At 37.8% G+C, this 24,052-nt stretch overlaps 1 protein-coding gene across 6 annotated transcripts in view; it reads left to right on the top strand.

Annotated features, from left to right (window-relative positions):
- Positions 1–24,052, top strand: part of VPS13B (vacuolar protein sorting 13 homolog B) — a 486,160-nt gene that overhangs the window by 387,287 nt on the left and 74,821 nt on the right. For all 6 annotated transcript variants that reach the window (XM_075743649.1, XM_075743646.1, XM_075743650.1 and 3 more), the window contains 3 exons: positions 8,262–8,461; positions 12,818–13,025; positions 13,329–13,513. In XM_075743649.1, coding sequence (XP_075599764.1) covers positions 8,262–8,461; positions 12,818–13,025; positions 13,329–13,513 — 593 coding nt within the window. The remainder of the gene's footprint in view (positions 1–8,261; positions 8,462–12,817; positions 13,026–13,328; positions 13,514–24,052) is intronic.

Genomic DNA, 24,052 nt, shown 5'->3' with positions numbered 1-24,052 from the left:
ATTAAATGCAGCTATTAATTGGTGTAGAGCAAAGACCAAACTTCATTTTAGAGTTAACTGACTCTCTTGAGAAAACTCTGCTAAGGCGTTGTCATAGCCTTTGGATGCTGCAGATATGCAAGTTAGCCCATGGGGAAATAAAACATTAAATTAGATATGACTACCTAAAATAATATGCAGCAGTAACAAGCCATTTACAACACCCAGAAGACCTTTGTTACTTTTAGAAAGAAATATAAACTCCTTCCAACACTTGAACAATAGGAAATTAATTCTTTGTCAGTAAAAGCCAGAGGACAAACTAAATATTTAAATGGCCGCTGAGGATTGAGGTGGAAGTGCAGCTTGTAGACAGCTATACGAATCACTAACAAACCTTAATGAATATTGGGTGTGGGCATCAGGGTCCTGTCAGATTTGACACCGTGTCCCAAGTAGCTTAAACCCAACACTCAAGAAAAGGTGGAGACCTCATCAGGTCTCTAACATCTGGGATTTTATTTGTGATTTTGGCAATACCCTGCAAGCGCAAAAGAAAGAGTAAAAGGGGATTATCCTGACAATGAAATGAGTTACTGAATCTTGTGATAATGAAAAGCAGAAGAATTCTAATTCCTTTCTATAGTCCCTGAGGTGGAGGTGCGTTTATAGTTCTGCCGGAGTATAATGTAGGAGGGAGGAACAGATGGCCTAAAATCCATGAAACAAGACACCACCTAATCCCAGGATTGAGTACCACTATTAATCCTGGTCAGATTCCCTACTGGTACTTTGTAACAGGGTTCAGAATTGCTACTGATGAACTAGCATGTTAACTTGGCGGGGGGGGGGGGGGCGGAGGATAAAGAAAAAAGTTAGTTGTAGGTTGTTGATTCAAGGCAGTATGCACTAATTTGTAGAACTGCATTTACAGTTTAAGTAAAAGTCGACTTTAAAAAATGGATTCCAAATGAAATTCAGTTCAGAACAAATGTGATTATTTTTGTAATCTCTTCAGCTTTTATTGGGAAAGTAATTGCGTACTTTTTTGAGACTGGAATTTCTTTTGTTGTGTGGATCCCGGTGCTATATGTGGCAGTTTCATGGCAGTCAGTTCTATAGAATATTTACATTCATGAGGAAATACAGATAAGATACAGATAATAGTGAAAGCTGAATGTTTTCTGTGTACATTTTATGCTTTCTGTGCAATTTCTCCAGTTCAATCTCATTTTGCAGTATGATGGAGATAACACAGAGATTACGCATTATTGTCCATTCCTTAAGAATACTTTTTATGGCATGAGATCACCAGCTTACTGCCCAAACAAAAGGTGCAATTCCATACGAAGTTTAGGTTACTGTGCCCACACGTTTCCACCCTCTGCCTTGTGCTAACTCGGTTATTCGGGCAGCTGCTCGTTGAGTTGAGTCAGGGCACTGATCTGTCTGAAAACTAACCCAACAGAAAAGAAAAGTTTCCAGCAAGATAGTCTTCTTCAGCTGGCTTTCAGGGCAGGTACACTTTAATGTCCATGCTGACACAAAAGAGAATTCAGAGAAGTATATTAAGGAGGGATGGGGAGGAAGGATTGAAGGCAGGAGAAGATTGGAATGTAGGAGCCTGGACCTGGACTGGCCTTAATCCTGGGGAACCACATCCCAAGAGTGCAGGGAAACCTGTTTGGTTTGTGTGGCCTGGGGGTACTGGTCAAGCCTTGGACTTTCACAAGCATAATTCACTGGGTTACAGAGGCTCAAACAGCTCAGGTGCTGTCAGGCATTATTTTCGGGATGGTTTATTTATAAAGAAAACTGACCCTCTAGTTCATGGGCTATTTAGTTTATTAAAGCAGTTGAAATCCAGTGAATCAAGCAGACGAGCAAGACACCAACGCCATAATTCTAATTCAACTTTGTGGCAATTATGTAGGGTTACATTTTGAGTGGCATCCACTATTTTGTAATGCTTCATTTACCATGCAACCATTCAATGCCTGAATTTTTAGTAATGCTAGGTATCTACAGCTTCATAAATGAGTGATAGTTATAGGTACCAGCTATCTCCTGAAAATAAACCAAAGTTTTCAACCAACCACTTAAAATTAAGATGTGAAAATAAATAGATTTTTTTCTTTAAATTGAAGAACCTTTCCATGTCCATATGTAAACCTGGAGTAAGAATGTTTAGTCACTTTTCTGAAAACTGCTGATATCTAAAAATAAAATGTTTATGATACAAGAACCAAGTATGACACGTCAGTGTAGCACTTGGTCAGTTTTGAAAGCTGGACTCCCGGATACAAAATGAACACTATTTTTGTTGTTTTCCATTATGCATTTTTCTCCAATTAATTAGAATAAGATAGGGCAATATAGAGCTTTACAAATATATTCTAAATTATTGTATACCAAAGACAGCCTTGACCAAAAATGAAAATCCCCTTAGTCTTAACTTTAATATGTCCTCTCTGATCAGGCATCACAACATCCAAAATTACCAAATCAAGTGAATTGAGATTTTTCGTCTATTTAGTATGCAGTAGAGTAATGAACATGATGTACCTGCCCAGTTATTCTTTAAGGGAGATGAGCTCATTTCAAATAGATAACCATCTTTGACTTCTCTTCTGATTCATCACTGACCTGAACTCCATTTGAACCTTGTTAGACACAAAACAAGCAGGATTCCTGGCCTGAGCTATAAAATATAATTAAGCCCTTTTGAAATGATGTGTAAAAGAACATAGCTTTACCCCCACTATAACTACTACCACCACCACAACCAATAAAGTTAAATCAAGCACTGCCTGTAATGGATTAAAATAATAAATGTTCCTGGATTTTAGTGTTTGAAGTATTTGAAGAAAACAGGCTCCCAGCAGCCAGGACTGCTGAATGCATGGGGACATTTATTAGTGACGAATTCAAGGGTTTGGCCTGTTTAAGATCATTACTTTCTGTTTACCGTGTGTTACACATCTCATGTTTTTACAGAGCCCACATGTGTCCCCATGTAATGCTGAAAAACTCTCTTTCACTAAAGAATAGTTAATTGGTAATGTGTAAATATTGTTCTCGTGGGGAGAATGAGCTGTCATAAGATTCAGCTCGACACTAATGAGAAATCCAGTGCAGTTAGTGGATTGCTAACTAAATCTCTCCTGGAAAATTGTCCCTTACTACATCTCTCCATTTGTTTGCTACTGCTGTTTCCAGACTTGAATAAATTGGCTGACTCTTAAATTAACTGCAGTATTTCCCCTGTAATTATTTTCATAGCTTTGTTGCCCTTTCTTCTCAGAAGCTGCTTCGTAGAGGATACCTTTCAACAGAGCAGTGTAACTGTAGTATAATTACTTATTATGTGATGTATCTGAAGTTTTCTTAAGAGGAAAAAGATCATGTAGATAATTGTATCAATATATTGGATATAATTACATATTTATATATTCAAAGCTGTCTTAGTGTCTTTGGCAACTTTAAACTAGCTACTGAAGTTGCAAGTATGACGAGTAAATGCTCAGGAGCAAATACCACAGATTATCACCTTAGTAATGTGTGGCAGTAAAGCAGAAGGTAGTAAGGAAAACCACTCGCTAATTAACCTTCAGCAGCCAGGTTGTATCTCTGCTGCCCAGGCACGGAGGGTCCATGGCAGAGCCTGGACTTCTTCCTTCAGAGTGCACTGCGATCCTTTGGGTGGGAATGCCGTCTGCCAGCTGCGGCAGCTGGTGCGGCAGACCACATCACTCACGTGCATCTTGTCCAGTCCCAACCAGTGTGGCAGGCTCTGTGCTCTGGGACACAGTGTTGCTTCTGAGCTGCCCCAAACTCAGAAAAGCAATTTTCTTCCTAGTGCTACGGTTTGTAACAAAGCTACTAGCTTCCAAGAGGCTTTTCAAAAGATAGCTCGACTATAGTCCAGTGCCATTTGCTCTATTTATCATAATATATGTGTTTCCATTTTCTTAAAGCTCTTTTCCCATATAGCATTTTGCCGATTAAAGTCATGCTCTATATTGTATTAGGTGCAGTGCAGTGAACCAAACAGGATTTGCAGCTATCTAAGGAAGAGCAAATGCACAGAGCATAATAGAAGGAAAAAATCCTGCTACATTTCTACTTGTTTCATTTGGAGTTGATTCAAATATCAGTATTTTAAAATGTTTTGAAAACAGAAAGTCCATAGTTAATGTCAAAACACTGTGTCTCCCTTTGTCTGTGAACCGGGAAAGATAACAGAACTCTTTCTTAACACCTGTTTTGCCTAAACACTAAGTGATTGTTAGTGTAAGGCAAGGGTTGTTTTAATGCATTTGTTGCATTTATTAAAATGGGGGGGGGTTTCTATACACACAAATGGATTTATGCACAGAGGGCAGTTTAACAAACATGGAGCCTCCTATTATTGGTAAACACTCATATAACTATATTAAAGTTATATATAAACCCTAATATATCTATTTTTATAACTATATCAGAGTACTCCGATTCTATGAGATGTCTTTGTAAACATTAGCATAAATCAAGTCTCTACTGAGTAAAAAAAAGAAAGATGTTAGAATATCAAAGCAAATGTTGTCTTTTAGTAAATTTTCTTCACTATTCTGTTGTAATGATCTCCATCTTTATTTTCTGAGCAAGTTAATTTCTTGACATTACCAAGCAAGTGCTGGCTTTTTTTTCAAACCCTCCTACATTCTTTCCAACCGTATAAAAATACCTGGATATTCCTCTTGAGCATCTGTCATCACAAAGGTAATCCTTCCAATGGCATGCAGAAGCCTGGTGTGAGTTGTACTTTGCTCAGTTAGCGTGGCAGCATATTGCAGTGCTATTGTGGGTCTGGGTGGAGTCTGACAATGGAGGGCTGGCAGCATGGTTTAAACACTGTCCAAAGCAAGTGCTTCATATTTATTAGTCTCTTGGAGGAGTATTTTAAAAGTCATGAAACTATTTGTTCCTAGAAGTAAGTTATTGCATGTACTGAAAAGTGTGTTGGTGTTCATGAGCAATAATCCAAACAGAACTAGTTAACTTCTACATAGCACAACAATCGTTTATGAAGATATATTACTTCTGTGTGGTGCCATCTCAAGTTCACTTCAAATGGAGACTTTGATTTAATCTGTTTAAACTGAAGTTAGAACTCTGCAATAGAAGTTTGAGAGAGATGCATGAAAGAACTGACCGAAAATAGTGTGTGGGCGGGAAAAAAACAGAGAGGAATTATTTAGCATCTTTACCTTTCTGAGATGATTGCTTTAGTCATAGGAAAGCAACTTTGCTTAACTGAGCATGTACTTTGAATGTTAGTATGGCATTTAGCAATCTTAAAATAAGCTCCCTTATAGTGCATACTGGTGTTCCTTCACTGCCTTCCCTTAGCATGTGAGATTATTTCTTTTCTCATGTCATCCTTTTAGGATTTCCATAGTAATGGTACCCATTGAAACTTCCCTCAGGCCCAGAGATCTCTCTATTTACCATCGTCTTTTAGGGTTTGTGCATACTGACGTTCTTCATTTGTTTTCTTTAAGCTTTCTGAAGACATCACTTTGTGCAAGTTTGTCTGAATGCTCTCTGCATTATTTTTTTTTTTTATTAAGAGCACAGTGGGTTTTATACTAAGAGTCACTTCATCCCCAGAAGGGCATGTAGATATAACTGCTAGGAAGGACAAGGGTGTGATTCTTGCCTATACAAGAACAGTCTGGGTTGCAGCAAGAAAAAGAAGAATATCTCATTGAGTCCCTGATCTTTTCCTGGTATTTGTAGGACACAATCCATAGATGTGTCTTGTAATTTTTCATTTATTTAGAATTTACAAGCACTTCCTTATTCTTAATTTTGTCTTCATTTGTCGTTGTTTACATAGTGTTTGAGAAAGGCACCTCTGATTTTGAACCAGCAGTATTATGTGCTGAATGCTCAGTTCTGTTTCTAAGCCGTTGGCTATCGTGTTTTCTTTGTACTTTGTGGAGCTGAGATGACAACAGAAAAAGTCTGCAAAGCATAATCCTTCCAAGTGTAATCCCAGTGAAAGAAAACATAAATAAAACCACTTGTATTCTGGCATTCCTTTTTCCCTTTTGTTATTTCTGCAATTTGGCTCATTGTGAAATAGTTACTGAGAATTTCTCCTCTTTAAAATCAAAGTTCCATATAGAATATAAAAAAAATTGAATGTCCAAATATTGTAGTGCCTCTTAAAATAACTAGACTGGGCATAGCAGGGTGAGCTCTTCCTATAAAAATACGTTTTTCTTGGTTTAAGACTCTATGTGAAGCTGCTTCATTCCACAGTTTACAGAATCAAGTCTGAACCAGTACCAAAACGAGAGGAGTCAGGGTGTGTTGATGTTAGTTTTCTTGATTATCACTGAAGTTCGGTGTCAAAAAAACCACAGAACAGTTTTTGTTGTGTAAACCTGTTACACATGAGACCAGATCCAGGGATTCAGAAGCCAGCCTACATAACCCAGAGCTAAAGCCCCTTTCCGAAGCAGTAACAACAGTCCTGTTGATTGGCATGGGACAAAGGTTCGTTTGAGCCCTTGGTTGCTCTTACTAAACTCCAAACAGCTCAAGGGAGAGATTCTTCCTCTTTGTGGTTCCTATTTGGGTTTAATACAATTCAATGCCATTATTGCTATGGGGACTGTTGGACCACCTTCCTAGTGGATGCTGGATTAAAAAAAAAAAAAAATTTTAAAAAATCCAATATATTTCCTTCTGTTGTATAAAATATTTCTCAGTATTATGAAATCATAACTCCCAGGATGCAGTCAGACTTCTTTCTGGATTCTAAAGGAGATTCACAGAAGAAGTTTTACTGCATTTATTCAAAACAGTGAGTTGTATTTTTGTGGGATTTTTCTACCAGCAAAGGAGTGAAAATATAAAATGGAACCGTACCTTGAAACATCTGTATGTAAGCCTTAAATGTTTTTTTAATTTTTTGCCTTTTGTAAGTATCCAGTTTCATTAGAAGAATCAGCCATGGGTATCATAAAGTATGGTGACATTCAGTATTCAGAGTGTTGAGTCCAAGTACAAGCACCAGAAGAGAAAAAAATTAACCCAAGCTCAGGTGTAGTATTTCTCATGTAAATATACAAAAGTTTTTCAGGGAGAGTAGTGATAGGACAAGGAGTAACGGGTTTAAATTAAAAGAGGGTAGATTTAGATTAGATATTAGGAAGAAATGCTTCCCTGTGAGGGTGGTGAGGCACTGGCACAGGTTGCCCAGAGAAGCTGCGGATGCCCCCTCCCTGGAAGTGTTCAAGGTCAGGTTGGACGGGGCTTTGGGCAACGTGGTCTGGTAGAGGGTGTCCCTGCCCATGGCAGGGGGGTTGGAACTAGATGATCTTTGAGGTCCTTTCCAACCCAAACCATTCTATGATTCTATGAAATACAGAGATATTAAGTATGGTTTGTTTTATGAAAGAGAGATTTACAGTGAGTTAAATTCACAAGAGAAGGGACATTTCTAGATAGTGTTTCTTTCCTAAAAATGTTTGTGTCTTTAATGAGAGTACATAAGTTTTGTCATAAATCTAACCTGCCATTATCATTTTTATGTTTTGTAAAGCTGTGTAAAGTACAAATGGTTATGATGTGAAAAGTTTAGATTAAACTTTTTTAGGTAAACACATGTTATATATTTTGAGTTACAGTAATTGTTTTGAATTATTTGAATTCAAACATTACTCTTATTCTTCTGCTAAGCACTCCAAAGTCTAGCAAGGCAATATTTTATAATAACTAACCTGAACAAAAGCAGAGAGAATCATTCGAAATAGTTATTTCCTATCAGTTTAAAATATAATCAAGTGAAGCAGCTGTTCTTGTTCTTAATAAACTCTTTTGAAAAAAAAATTCATAGTTTAATGAAAAATGTCTCTTCTCATAAACCTTAAAATACTCACACATGTAAAAAGTCATAATGTTTTGGCAAATAGTTCTTTGTAAAGAATGTGCATGAGACACATACCTGCTCCATAACTGCAACACTGTGTAAAGTGTGCTCAGTGGTGTCAGAAGAGCAAGCTAAAAAATAAAAAGAGCAACTCTTGTGGCCCAACTGTGATGCTCTTGCTTGGAGGGGAGAGCGATTGTCCACACAAGTACTTCCATGAAATTCAGTGGGACTACGTGTGTGAGTAATTGCTTCTGGACGGAGATTCCCAGGTTCATAATAAAGTGAATTCAGGAAATAAGGACATAAATGTTGGGAGAATAACTACCAGCAGGATTAATTGTCTCTCTCTTTTTAGGAATCCATGGATCATCTTTTGCCCTTGACATAAAAGATTTCCTACTTAAAACAAGTCTCAAAGAAAGAGCCAGATCTCTGATGGGCCCTTTTTGTTTCTCTGTTAATGTGGAAGCCAAGTGGTGTAAGCATAGTGGTGATCCTGGCCCCGAGCAATCTATCCCAAAAATATACATCGATTTGAGAGGCGGGCTGCTGCAGGTCTGTATAAGAGGCTTATGGTTCTGCTCTTGAGCTGGGCTGACTTTGGATGATTGAGATTTCATAAATAAATTCCATGAAAGCCTGTAAAGCTTTGCAGCCTACAACAGTTCATTGAGTTGGGGTTTTTTTGCGTGTTTGGTTTGAGAGATTTTTATTTTACCTTTTAAAATAAGTGTCTATTCTTCCATGTAAAACTGTTGATTAAAAAATTGTGTACAGTGTTTTGTGGGGGTTTTTTTAAACGCTGCTTAAGCCATGTATTGTAGCTGTATGTGTGTGTTCCCTTAAAACTACTGGATCAAATTACTAACACTTAATATCTAGGACCCTGTTCTGATGTGTGTGTTTGTATGTCCGTAAGCCATGTGTCTGTAATGCCTAGGGGTAGCTTTAAGAAATACCTATCCTTTCTTTTTAAACTTACATCAATTTCTCAGGGGTGTAATTATAAACTGTTGTTTGTAGCAATTAATACTCAGTTTTCCATGCTATCCTCTCCTTTTTGGAAGTGCCCACAACTTGAAACCAGTCCAAGAAGCATGGGAGTTCTTGAAATGAAAAATAGATTCTGTGAGGCTTAAACAAGTGGGCTTTAAGATATTTCTTGTTTTAATTATTTTTATTGTAGTATCTATACACACCAAATGTTTTAAAATAAATATATAAATCAAGCATATAAAACACAAAAAGGAAATTTTGACATTTAGTCGTGTCATTAGGTCTTTTCCCAGAATCAGCATTAGAAATTCTTAAAACCACAGCACTGGGAATAGGTCTAATTGAATAATATAAATTTTTTTTTTAAATATATGTTAATGAATAAATAAAGCCAGTTTGTTTCTCTGCTTTTTTTTATTTGTTTTGGCTGACTACCTCTACATGTTGTTAATGATAAAAGGTTTATTTTTTTTTCCCAAAATTTGAGGGTTTTGACAAGGACCAGTAAATACTTATAAATCGGAGAAAGCCATTTCTTATTAGAGTATACACTGGCATAATTAACTTTTGCAGAAAACAATTATCTATTTTGTCTAGCAGAATAGATTTGAGAATGCTGACAAAAGCAGTAACAATTCTGTTTCATATTAATTTATTTACGGCTAATTATTTTACCAGCTCTAAACATGACCTCATCTTCTACCACTGTTAATTTGTATTGCAGCAGAGCCTAGAGAGCTTATGTGAAATTGGTGCCTCATCTGTGAATATTGTAGTAGGAGTTCAGTGCACTGGAGTTCCAGCTGCCTAAAAATAAAATGAATAAAAGTAGGAGGAAAAAAGCATTCCTCCCTCCTCCATCAATGGGGGACTGAGGCCTCTGAGATCGGCTTAGGTGACACAGAGCTCCTTTGAGGTGGTGCTAGACCAAGTGTGGGACCCTGAGCCCAGAGGGGCTCTAGAAACTGTAGTAGACACACTGAATTAGGGAGGTGACCTGAGTAGCCTGGGACTATTTACCTCAGGACTGGCTGTAGCTATGTTTCAAGAGAGCCTTGGTTTATTCCTTGGGCTTAGGAATATAGATGAGGGGAAGGAAAAGATTCCTACAGTGACACCTGCACTAGACTTCCTTTATCATAGAATCATAGAATCATAGAATGGTTTGGGTTGGAAGGGACCTTAGAGATCATCTGGTTCCAACCCCCCTGCTGCGGGCAGGGACACCCTCCACTAGACCATGTTGCCCAAAGCCTCATCCAACCTGGCCTTGAACACTTCCAGGGAGGGGGCATCCAAGGCTTCTCTGGGCAACCTGTGCCAGTACCTCACCACTCTAACATTAAAGAATTTCTTTCTAACATCTAATCTCAATTGACCCTCCTTCAGCTTAAACCCATTCCCCCCTTGTCCTGTCACTACACTCCCCGATAAACAGCCCCCTCTCCAGCTTTCCTGTAGGCCCCTTCAGGTACTGGAAGGCTGCAATTAGATCTCCCCGGAGCCTTCTCTTCTCCAGGCTGAACAAGCCCAACTCTCTCAGCCTGTCCTTATAGGAGAGGTGCTTCAGCCCTCCAGTCAGCTTCGTGGCCCTCCTCTGGACTCGCTCCAACAGCTCGATGTCTCTCCTGTACTGGGGCCCCCAGAGCTGGACGCAGTACTCCAGGTGGGGTCTCACAAGAGCGGAGTAGAGGGGCAGAATCACCTCCCTCAACCTGCTGGTCACACCTCTTTTGATGCAGCCCAGGACATGGTTGGCTTTCTGGGCTGCAAGCGCACACTGCCAGCTCCTGTTGAGCTTCTCATCCACCAACACCCCCAAGTCCTCCTCTTCAGGGCTGCTTTCAATCCATTCCTCGCCCAGCCTATAGTTGTGCTTGGGATTGCACCGACCCACATGCAGGACCTTGCACTTGGCCTTGCTGAATTTCATGCAGTTCACACAGGCCCACCTGTCCAGCCTGTCAAGATCCCTCTGGATGGCATCCCTTCCCTCCAGCATGTTGACCACACCACACAGCTTGGTGTCATCAGCAAACTTGCGGAGGGTGCACTCGATCCCACTGTCCATGTCACCGACAAAGATGTTAAACAGCGCTGGTCCCAATATTGACCCCCGAGGAACGCCACTCGTCACCATTCTCCACTTGGACATCGAGCCATTGACCGCAACTCTTTGAATGCAACCATCCAGCCAATTCCTTATCCACCGAGTGGTCCATCCATCGAATCTGTGTCTCTCCAATTTAGAGACAAGGATGTCATGCAGGACAGTGTCAAATGCCTTGCACAAGTCCAGGTAGATTATGTCAGTTGCCCTTCCCTTATCCACGGATGCTGTAACCCCATCTTAGAAGGCCACCAACTTTGTCAGGCACGATTTGTCCTTAGTGAAGCCATGTTGGCTGTCACCAATCACCTCCTTACTTTCCATGTGCCTGAGCATAGTCTCCAGGAGGGTCTGCTCCATGATCTTGCCAGACACGGAGGTGAGACTGACTGGCCTGTAGTTCCCTGGGTCTTCCTTTTTACCCTTCTTAAGAATGGGGGTTATGTTTCCCCTTTTCCAGTCGGAGAGAACTTCTCCAGACTGCCGGGACTTCTCAAATATGATGGAGAGTGGCCTGGCCAGTTCCCTCAAGACCCGTGGATGCATCTCATCAGGTCCCATGAACTTGTGCACCTTCAGGTTCCTTAGATATTCTTGAACCTGATCTTGTCCTACAGTGGGCAGTTCTGCATTCTCCCAGTCCCTGCCTTCTGTGACCTGGGCAGTGTGGCTCAAGCATTTGCCAGTGAAGACTGAGGCAAAGAAGTCGTTGAGTACCTCAGCCTTCCCCATATCCTGGGTAACCAGTTCACCCATTTCATTCTGGAGGGGACCGGGCATCTTCTGATTTTTTTAATGTGTGAAAATTGATATTCCCTGGTGAAAACAATTACACTGATCTTTATGTGCACACCTGACTTGTTTACTCTTACCCTTACCATGGACTTTTAAGTTACTGTCTTGTGATTTTGATTTCGTCCCACAGTGGTTCTAAATCTTATTTCTTTATTGATTGCTAGTTGCTTCCTTGTCTTCCTTGTTGTTTCTGTGCCCACTTCTGCACATGAAGACTAAAGGACTTGTCCCCATTAACATGGTTCTCTCAAACAGGAGTTTGAATTGAGAAAAGCAGTGCTGCTTATCAAAGCTGGGAGAGAGGAACGTCTGCTTGCCTTTTATTTTGCTATAAAGGGCATGAATCTTCTGGACTTTGAATGCCAGTTTTTCTTCGATATTTTTCAAAACTTCTGTTCAAAACTTCAAAAGAAATTTAAACTTTTAAACCTCACTCTGAGAACTTACAGCACATCCAATTCATATGCTGTATATACTCAATATTTGTACTTGAGATGTTGTTTCATATGTCTTTTTAGTCATCTTCTTCACTGTGTCACTTAGGTTTTAATGCATTCCAGAATTCCACTTTTGGAGCAACATGCTCTTTGAACAGTTTAAACTTTGCATCTTTAAGGGTTTTTTTGTCATATCTTAAACTGCAAAACCTATGACTAGTACTAACATGTACTGCACTCAGCTATACGTTCTTGTGTATCACTTTTAAGTTCTATGCTCTTCTAAGCAGCATCAGTATCAATTGTAAGTGGTAAGAATTAATGCTTTCCTTCAAATGATGAAAAGGACAAATTTCCCAAATGGTTTTGTAGAGATTTCTTGTTGTTCCTGTTCTTTATTTTCACATTGAGGATACTTGCAAGCAATTAAGGTATAAGTAGAGCAGGCTGAAATCTGCATAAAGTTCGTATTGTTTTGGGGAGGTTTTTTCCCTTCAAAAATGACAAAATATCTGTATGTAATTGCTTTGTCTTTTCTCTTTTTTTTTCTTTTTCTTTTTTTTTTCTTTTAAGGTTTTCTGGGGTCAAGAGCATTTGAATTGTTTAGTTCTTCTCCAGGAGCTTCTGCAGCAGTACCTCGCTAGAAAGGGCAGTGTAGAGACCTTGACATCTGAACGGACACACTCCACTTGTTTTTCTACAGAAAGGAATCAGGCCTCAAAAACTGAGCATACCTCAGATGATCTGAGAACAGGCCTGTTCCAGTATATACAAGATGCAGGTAGGAAGAATATTATTGCTTTCTTCTTTTTAATTATAAAGTAAATACAGTAGTAACCTATTAAAGATTACTTGCCTCTTACAATGAATATGTTACTTTTTTTGGAAAAGCAATTGAAAAGACATCTGCTAGAATGAAAAAAATACTTTTTTGATTTCTTTCCATTAAAGTCAGGGAAATTGCTTTTTTATTTTCTCTCCTTTTGATCCTGAGGGGTTTTTTTTTAACTACTTCAGTCTCATAAACCAGCATGTTTCTTTCTAGAAATTATATAACAGATTATAGCTTTCTTTCATTTGACAGAAGCACAAAAACTGCCCAGTGCCTATGAAGTTGTGTTTTACAATGAAACTGAGGATAGTCCAGGAATGATGTTGTGGAGATATCCAGAACCCAGAGTGCTCACTCTTGTAAGAATTAACCCTGTTCCTTTCAATACCACTGAAGACCCAGATATTAGCACTGCTGACCTTGGAGATGTTCTTCAGGTGGGTAATGAGAATTTTCTACTTTCATTAACAAAAGAAAAAGTTATTGTTGTAAAGTGAATGTTTTCAAACTTAGGTTTATTAAAAATCAGCACAAAACAAATGTCAAGAGCTCTATAAAATCAATAGGAGGTAAATTCCACAGCTTGAGCACATCTTTAGTTTTAAAAATACTTTTGCAAACATTTTAACCACTTACCTGTAACATTTTTCCATGACATAATAAGCTGTAGCCGAATTTATCAGTTCTGGTTTGCAAGCATGCAGAGTTTTTATTCTGTCTTCCTATGATTTCATCCATCAGTCCTTACGTAAAGACTTCATTTGATTTGAAACTGAAACATGTGAGGAAAGACCTGGTCTGAAATTGCCAAGATGCAGCAGAATCATTGAACTAAAATCTCCAATGTGGCCATCCTCTCCTGTGCCTGTGATGGCAGGTGGCTGTGCTGCTTTTAGTAAGGTCCACAGGGTAGTGAGAAAGGATGTATTTTCTCTCATTTTGCTTTGAGAGGATGAAGTGGGCAGGCCAGTTTGACTGTGTGACATCATGGAACTGCCCTTCAAAGGAGGGCTGAGTGCTGCGGTTGTGCCCCCAAAGTAGACCATACCTCATGGTTACACTGATCCTTAACTCTGAGAATTTTTGCTCTCTCAAATACCCAATCAGATAATTATATTCTCTCCTATCTAGTGTAATTCATCTTTGTAAATCCACTTACTCCTTGCATACCTATGTTGATTTTTGCTCAGTTTTAATTTTGTTATTATCAGTTTCTTTTTTGTATTACAAATTGGATGTGTCATTATTTTTAATTTGAATCTGCTTGTTAATCAGAATAGTGTTGTGAGTCAAGGGAAATAAATATCTCCCAGTTCTTCCTATTTGTTCAGAAATGTTGAATAATATTTCATTATTGCTATAACTTTAAAAATTGCTTTTAAAATTGAATTACATACCAATATGCTTTGAGTTATGGATAAGTAGGATAATCTTCCTCAGATAAATGGTATAACGTTATAACCATGCACATACTGTTAGTGAGATCATGTAAGTGTCCTGCCAATTTCTTTGCCCTCTAGACAACCAAATGTCAGCTCCTTTCAGTTATATGAAAATTAAAATGAAATGGAAAAAAAATCAGTTCCACTTGGCATGAGGTTTGAATCAAAGATCAAAATTGTGTTATTGTATGCTGTCTTGATGACCCTATTAGGTTGCCATGAAAGCCAGCAATTTGCCTTCTTTCAGGATGGTATTTTCAGAGCACAGCACACCAAGTTTTTGGTATAATTACATTAAGCTCCCATTATAGGTAACAGACATCATGAACATAATGTCTGTGGTTATGTAATAATATGACCCTGTACAAGGCGAATATCAGTTCTTCTTCAAAGTGGGCATACGCAGCTGGACTTCTAGTAGCACACACGTTCTGCAGCTTTGTGCTTCCATGCTACAGTCTGGAGGAAAGAAGGTGCTTGCAATCCTCTTTCATTTCTCCTGCAATCGCCTCGGGCACTATGATACAAACCGGGAAGCACTCAGCTACCTGTGTTCAGGTTCTGTCAACTTCCACTGGTCTTCATGTAATTCTTCAGATTTGCATTTAATCTTATACATTGACCGCAGAGAAGTGTTTCCATCCGTCTCATTTTAAGTTTGTGGTCAAGCATCCTTGTATAGCTTCCCTCCATGATGCTTTTTACTGTGGTGCACTCTCTTCTTAAGGTCTGTCAATTTTATGATTAATTATTTCTTAGTAAGTCTTATATTACTACTTTGGGATTTCAATTAAAAGGGAAGAGATGAAAGTTATCAGCCAAATTAGAGGACATCTATTCAAAAACTCTGCTCTTGGGCACATGGAGTGCAGAAATGTCTACAAGGAGATCCACACTGTGGTAGTGGGCTATTAATTATGGCAGTAACTGTTGCCTGCACTAGGTGGTGATTTATCACATTTTCCAGAAATGGCCATGCACCTACACAGAGCAGCTCTGCACAATGTAGACAAACAGCTATTTTAAACATGGACAATATGCATTTTTTTATTAGTCTAACATAGATATGTGGGTGGAATAAGTAATAGAATCAAATTTCAAATTCTTTAGGTAAACTGCATTTACCAAATACTCATCTCAGACTTTAGGTTCTGATGTAAATTAATCAGGAAGCCTTTCATGAGCTCCACTTTGTTCCCCGTATGGATATATGTCTGTTTCTTAATATACTGTGTATTTAGTGCATATGGAAAATTCACAAAATATAACAAAGACAAAACAACACTTTTATTCACTTCTTGACATGAAACATTAGAGGAACATCTGCAAGCCAAAGACTTCAACTTTTTTGAAAAAGGATATAAATTTAAATACAATAATGTTATCAAAGTATATTAAAAATGTATTTTTAAAACTTTCCCAGGATTGTGTATATGTTCAAGTGCTAGGAGGACCCATAATGTCACCAGCTGTGTTACCACTCTCCCTTAATCCTTCATTTCACATAAATCTGGGCAAAGGTGCACTTCCATAGTTTGTCTTGAATTAAAAGTTTGCCAGTTGCATGTTCTTTCTTTCCAAGTAATTTGCTGTGACATTTCATCTAGCTTTCTATCTTTGTCAAATTTCTTTTGGCATATCGTTTTAATCATGGGTAGGTTTTAGAAGTCTCTTTGGTTTTATAGCTATTCTTTAAATTCCTGGAACTTGCAAAAGATTCACCATAAAGAGATTTTTTTTCTAGATATTGAAGTTGCGTGTCATCTGCTGCAGCCAAAGGATAAGCGAACAGCTTCAGATTATAAAAGTTGCTATGAACTATATTGTTTCTGTAAAACCTTACCTTGCTGCTTTTTCTGGATTGTCCCAAGAGCTTATTTTCTTGTGCTTTTACTTGTGTTGTTGCAAAGGTAAGCAGTTTCACTGCTCAAATTTCTAATACTTTACTTTTTTACAATCCCAACATTATTGCTTTTGTTCGTGGAGGGAAAAGGAAGAACTGATGTTTCTGCCGTGGCGTAGCATGTTGTATTTTCTTTAGCAATTTGAAATAGAAGTTTGATCTATTTGTTTGAAGAAAGTGAGAGAGAATCCTAGATGCACTTGGAAGAAATGGTGTCAGGATTGTATTTCTTTTGGGAGATTGAGAGTATCTGAACTTGTTGTTCTTTATGTTTATTGGGCATTGCAGCCCCTTTCTATTTAATTTTTAATCCCTCATTGTCACATGCTACAGGTGTTCTTTGGGTCTATGTGATTTGTCATTCTTTTGGATAACTATATTTGATGAAACACCTTAGGCTTCCCTGGTACCTCTTCTTAATATTTTAAGGAGTTCCTGTTCAGTGACATAAGGTGTTTCTTACCCTCAGGTACTAAAGCCACTGTCTGGAATCACTTCTAGCCCTTTTTGACCTGGCGACCTTTTCTTATTTTACTCCCCTTGTGTCTACAACACTGCCAAGATCTTTTCTGAATATACCTTCTCAAGACTGTTTTAAAGTTTATATAGTAGTATTTGCAAGTTCTTACTAATGAAGAAAGTACATACATGGGTATTATTTTTGGAACATAAAATTAATGAATTGAAGCAAAAATCAATTTGTCACTGTGCTTACAAGTGTTTTGGGTGCGACCTTGTATAGCTAACTGGGAAAAAAGTTGATATGGGGTTCTGTATCAAGAAAGATATGTGCTATGGATGTAGAATATTCCTTGGTCTTTTATACTGAACATCTTCCTAGTTCCCTGATCAAAGCTATTAACTCTTGACTGTTGTATCAGCTTCTGTTTCATTTCTACTAATGGTTATCTGTTTTCCAAGTTTTGAGATTTTTTTGGTCCTTGTTTAGAAAGCTCTAGGTACAGCTAAATATCTTAGTAAAGGTCAAGTGGGATGAAGGAATATACATACAAGAGCAGCAGATTCATGTTCTCGTAAGAACAAAAAGTAAATAGGCTGTGTCTAGTCCAAGTAATCTGATAAATATTGCTCTAAGCCACCACTAATGTACCCTTATATAATGGGAATCTACAGAAAAGACCTTCAGGCAGCAACTCAAATGTTGGTAAAGGCATACCCTTTTGATCTTGGCTACTGCTAAGATTATTTTTAAAATACATGGAGAAGAAAAAGCATATTCCAGTGATACTTCACTTAAGACAACACACATTTCATACAAGTGAAGTTAATCTCAGTGCTGACACCATCTAATGTCATGTAAGCCAGGGTAATCCATTACTGCCCAAATCAGCAAGGGCAAAGGGTAGAACGGTGTTGATGTGAGAATCATATTCACACCTCAGGAACAGAGGAAAATCCAAACTTGGAAAAATTTCACAAGATGAATTCAAAAGATAACAAGCAAGATGAAGTACCAATGCCATTACTTTAAAATATCAAAGATTGATATTGGTGCATCAAAAAGGATGCTCTCTGAGACTTTTTGAGTTACAACAGGTGAAACTTTTAAATCATTCAAGTAGATTGCTGATAAGAGAAAGTCTTGTGGTTGAAGATATGTGGACGAGCAACTTTAAAAGCCTATTTTATTATGTACTATTATTATAGTACATAATTATTATTATTATTATATTGTGTATTATTTATTACTTAAAATATGTACACAAAACCAGAAAGACAAACCCTACTGTTCTTGCTCCAAAATAGTTAATATTACATTAGGACAATCTCTGGTGCAGATAATTTCTATAGTAAAAATTTTGCAGAAGTTTACAGATTTGTCTCAACAAGTATTCATGTGTAAAGACTTAAGATATGCCTCAGTTTCCCAGTTTAACAGTAAACTGTGTTCTAGGAGGCAACCAGCTTGTCATTACAGGGCAACAGGTCTTTTATTTGCTCTGTGACATTCTTGTTTCGTAGCAGATAAAGTTGGAATCTGTTGGTGATGATTCTCGTTCTTGTGAATCTGTCCAGTCTTCCACTGAGGACTTTGAAGCATGGTAATAGCCTTCAAGCAGAATATGTTTTATAATATATATATAGAAGTGTCTCCTGCAGGCATATCAGAGTTGTAGAAGATACGTGAGCAACTGGGGAGCAAGAGTGCTGGACAGTCTAAACTGGAGACGAAGGGCTTCATAGTCTCTCTCCTCATCTCCCAAATTATGACCTGGTTACAAGGACAGCTGAAAGAGAATTTGTGGCTATTTCCTCCATCCTGAGTGTTCCGGTTGCTTTGGAAGCATGGCATTAGGAAGAAAGGAATAAGAGCAATTTCTAATTCCAGACAATAGTTTATGATTATGCAGATAATGCCAGTGTTCCAGAACATAAAGAATAATTGAAAAAAAATATATTCCATACCGTAACAAGGGACCGTATTTCAAAGCTATCATGTATTGCTAAATTCAGCCATGCTTGTACAGTTCCTTGGATCTGTCAGGTTGCAGCAGTTGAGAAAGGATAAGTGTTCTTCATTTCTGTGGTATTTTTACAGTTTGAAGGAGGGAGTTTCAGGGGAAAAAAATCTGTTAGTGATTCAGTAGTGACTTTTAAGTTGTACAGATGCAGTAGGAGTTAGCTACATTTAGGCATTTAAGCTCAAAGAAAGTGCTGCTGGGTATCTCTGCTGTGGGGCTTAAAACTGTGCTTACACTGTGTTTCTAGTTTCCTAAAGTCTTCCTGTGTCTTCCTGTAGTCTTGAGAATCTCACATTTATGTTTATCTTTACCTCTGATTAGCCTACGTTGTTTTACTCTTTTGATTTCATCTGGGCCATATTTTTATATCATTTATCTTTACCAAGAACGGGGTTGACAGGTTTGGGTTGGCAGGGGAGAGAACAAAGATTGGGAGGGGCTCACCAAGATAGGAGAGCAATTTGTATGCAATCAAGGAAGTATTCTGCTTTTCTGTGCAAGCAGGTGAACGGGACATACAAATGATTTCCTGTACAGCTGGAGGCCTGTTTTAGCTAGTGAACTTCTTACAGAGATGCTCAGTGTTTGCCATTCCATTGTAGAGCTATCTTTCCAATAAGGGACATTGCCAGCACTGCCCCTTATACCAAACAAAAAGCTGTGCATTGTCACAAGATCATTTACACAAGTGGCCATGGATTTAAAAGGTGGAGAAAACCAAATATGTCTAATCAAAGTGATCATATAATGTGTAATGTTCCAAATTCTGAGCTCTCCGATTTATTTAATCTGCATCACCAACACAGACTTAAAATTCTTTCACCTGGATTGTCATCCAGTGAGAGATACAAGCTGTTAAAGCTTACAAGACAGAAGGAAGTTTATCTATGGCATTTGTTCATTTCTCCATATGAAGTTAAAATAAAATATCTACTAAGCTATAACCCTGACAGGTTTTTTTATTCAAGGATGTTTCCCTTGTGTACCTGCCAGGATTCCTATTGCATGCAAGTATAGTCAGCATTATAACAGCTGATGAAAAGATGAATGCGTGCTGAGGTCTCCTTTTTTGGCCTTTCTTCTTTATATAGTCTCCTAATAAACAGAGCATTTATTCCTGGTTTAGAAAAGTGGTGATTAAATTAACCAGATCTCAAGGTCTACTGGAGAAAATTAGGGCAGTGAGTATGGTTCTGAGGTTGCAAGGACATAACTGAGATTTAATAAAGAAAGACTGGGTGAATAAAACCTCTCTGGTAGAATTTACTCAGAGCATTTGCTGAGATGGTGAAATGTCTTTTAGGAGAACATAAAATATTTCCAACTTCAAAAGGTGAGGATTCAAAAAATTGTCTGTTGCATTGCCTTACATGCTTACGCTATTTAAAGAAAGCATTTGCAAACTCTGTAGTCTGGAATCTGATTTTTTCAACACTGTCAGCCAATAAACAGTCATTTTCTAACACCTTGTGGTTGTTTAAACAGTGGCTTAAGGAAGCATGAGCTTAAGAATGACTGACATTAGACCTACTGTAAGTCATTATTCCAGGAAAGATTTGACATGGCAGTCAACAGGAAAAGAATTATGATCAATGTCAAAGACATTCATTTTTCCTTTTAACAGAGAATACCTCATTTTTGGCTGGCTTTGCTTCCTTTTTACTTTTCATTCCCTGTTGGGGCTACAGTGTTCAGCTGGGCATTTGAGAGTCTGGGAAAAGAGCTTTTTGGGAAACCACAAATTTTATTCATGTTTGATTTATTTCTTACATTCCCAAAGCAACAACTATTTTGGAAATCCAGATGATTTGTGTGTGACAGATTAGTGATTTAAGTTCATAGTGTTATTAGATAGTAAGCTGTAAAGTTCAACCATGCTTATCAATAGACCGGTCAGTTTGCAAATTTTTGTATCTACTGCCATGCAGTTCAGTACTGTCTTCAGATAATCAGACTTTTTAGACGGATGGTGAAATAATTTGTATAACCGTTGCAAATTACTCAGCAGGCAAATTTGGTGCTTTGGGATTCTGCTTTTTAAAACTTACATGTCTCTCTAATTCTACCTTTTGATGTTATTCAAAATGACTGTAGGAGTCATACTACTACTCTGCATAGACTGTACATGGTGTTTTTATGATCTCTCTACTAAGTGAAGAGTTGCAACAAGCTTGATACACTATAATTTTTTAGCATATCTGATCATAAACTAGAACTGTAACGAATACCTTTTATTCTAATGTGGGAAACTGCTTTCCCGTCAGCAGAAGCGGTGTTTACATCCATGCACGTGTAAAAAAGTGGATGCAGGTCATCATCGTGTGAACAACTGGTCTGTTGAAGAGGGCTGAAGGCTTGCTTGTACCCTGAGCCACTTACACTGCAGATGATCTGGATGTGAGCGAGTTTTCTGATGCTGGGCAGAGTTTTCCACATGTGTTCCAAAGTTAAGATTTTGACTATTAATGATAAGTATTCTCTTCATTTTCTTGCAAGGAAGGAAGTAGGGGCTAAAGGAGTTGCAGTGTTACACAGTGAGTCTTAAGCAGATGTTGAAACAAAGCCCATTCTCTTCAGGAATTCCAGCTTTAAACATTATTTGTGAACTTCCTTGCCTAAGAGTAGGATTATCTCAGACTTTACTATTTTGTTACTGTGTTTTGTGTGTATAATCTTAATTATTTTACTGTGTGATCTTAGTGTTCACTGCATTGAGATGAGACTGTATCGTTTGGCCTACAGTTTCTGTGCAGTCTGCAGGGAGTTAAGCGTAACTCGTTGGGAATGTTAATGGAAGTTGTGCATAATTTGCCTGTGCATCACACTGAAATTTACCCTTTGGGGTTACTGAGCCAGTGAAAATTCTGCCGGGTGCCAGAGGACTGACGAAACCATCAGATTATCTTAATGACAGATTTACACTCTCCTCGTGTTCTGTACTTTTCAGATTTTGTAGCTCTGATTTATAAAACTTTGCAAACTGCAGTCCTTCCTGCTGTACGCTGACCTGGTGGCAATTCTTGTAGGAGTCAGGCTTTATTGTGGTGAGAATATGTGGTCAAAATAGCCCATATACTGAAAATTATGCGGTACTTTATGTATTAATAGCCTACTACCCTCAATCCCAGAGGTGACTACATTTCAACAGCATAGTGCTTATATTATTAATAAATACTGAAGCTTAGAAAATGAAAAACCTTAAATAAAATGTGGAAGATTGTTCCTGTATCAGAAAGAGAATGAGGAGTATTGCAAGATGTAGGTAAGTCCCTAATGTAAGATCTCCTATCTATATACTTTTGCTTCTCGATACTTGCAACAAGAAATTAAGACCCTAACAAATTAAATTAAATACTGTTGCTTTTGCTATTAGAAAAGTGAGTGATCTTCATGTACACTCAATCTCAAGATGAATGACAGCAGAAAAAGATGGGTTTGACACTTAGGAGTAAATACATTTTCCTGTTTAAAAAGTCCTGCAGAAATCTTCTCAGTTGTAGAATAGTGCTATTCCGTGCTTCCTTAGCAAAAGCTGTTAGTGTGTTTAAAGTCATTTTTCCATAATGAAAAAAGCCAGTATCTGTGACGGATTACATTGCTATACACACCTGCATTTGCTCTGAACCTGCTAGCCTGATAAATTGATAAGATAAGTTGGTCACATGTTGTTTTAAAAAGGCAAAGAACATAGTTCCTCATAAAAGAATGCTACATATTTCTTCTAAAAGGTTAAAAAGCATTTCTCAGGGCTCTTAAATTACCATATTCTGATACCAAGGGAAAATAAAACCTGGGCTTAGAGTCTTGTTTGTACTTAGAGGGCTTTCCGGACAGGAAGGCAATCTTGATGCAATTCAGTAAGCCACAATACCAGTGGGGCATTACAGGTGAAAAATTTGCAGCTGTACCCCTCACCACAATGTATTACAACTGTACAGTGGAATATTTCCTGTACAGAAATAGGGCTTGGTTAACTTTGTTTCCCAAGAGTAGATCACATTAAAATGTTATAAAATCATGATTTCCTGCATTTGAATACTTGTGGTTTCTCAACTGGTTCCAATATTACAAACGTTTTTTTATAGCTTCTATTAGTTGAAGATGTATAGAAGCTTTTTTCCAAAGTCAGCTAAAAGGCAGTTATGTATTTTTAAAGAACAATTTCTCTCAGAAGACAGGAGTTTTCTTTCATATCTCTTTATTATAACTCTATTTAATACTTATTTTATAAACTGCAGTACTGATGTAAATTTAAATGAAATGAAATAAATATGCTAATAAGACCATAAATAAATTTGTTAAATGGAGTTTGAAAGAGCCGAGGTATATGTTATTACTTGGAAGGCAAAACAGTTGTTATTTTCATTATTCAACCAAAGACCTCAGTATGGACAGGGGAAAAAATTCAATTAAGCATGTATTGCATATTCGATTTTAAAGTGAGTATAATTTAAATGTTCTAGGTTTAAGGCAAAATTCGTTAAACAAAATTCAAAGAGAAGTAAAATAAATTCTGTGAAAAAAATATATGGGATAATTTTGAAAAAAACTTCTCCAGTTGTGGTTTCTGATTATTCCTGAGTGTTGCAAATTGAGAGCACACTGTAGTGGAATAACAGTTACTGCCCAAAATCTGTGGGTACATGGCACATCAAAATGGCATCAAAGTACAGCAAACCATAATAAAAATACGAAGAAGATTGAGCTGGGGGGACAGCAAATACTTTGTACAGCTAGAATGTTTTTAGTCGTAGTACTGCTGCTAATCCTGATACTACTAATAGCAGGCTAAAATTTTACCTCATTGTAAACCACCACATCTTTTTTTTCTTATTTGGATCTTCATGAAAAGGGAAAATTGGTGGTCTGTAGCTGTGCCAGGGGAGGCTGTTTTTCCACACGGATATGATACAATCTTGGCCCTGAGGAAGGGTAAAAAAATGCTATCCAACGGGCAGTTTGGTTTGTAGCACGATTTCACAATGTCAATCACATAAGATAGACAGGAATGTGGATGTTGAAGTGTCCTACAGTTCTCCAAAATGTTGTTCCACTGGTCAGATCGGATTGTGTGTGTTGTGTGAACAGGCATATTACAGAGGTTTTATTCTATTTAATATTAATTTGCTTTTAAGCATATTTTCTACA

This window comes from Balearica regulorum, chromosome 2, assembly GCF_011004875.1.
Source record: "Balearica regulorum gibbericeps isolate bBalReg1 chromosome 2, bBalReg1.pri, whole genome shotgun sequence".
Classification (NCBI taxonomy): Eukaryota; Metazoa; Chordata; class Aves; order Gruiformes; family Gruidae; genus Balearica; species Balearica regulorum.
The sequence above is the reverse complement of the archived record's forward strand: the minus strand, read 5'-3'. Positions and strand labels throughout refer to the sequence as shown.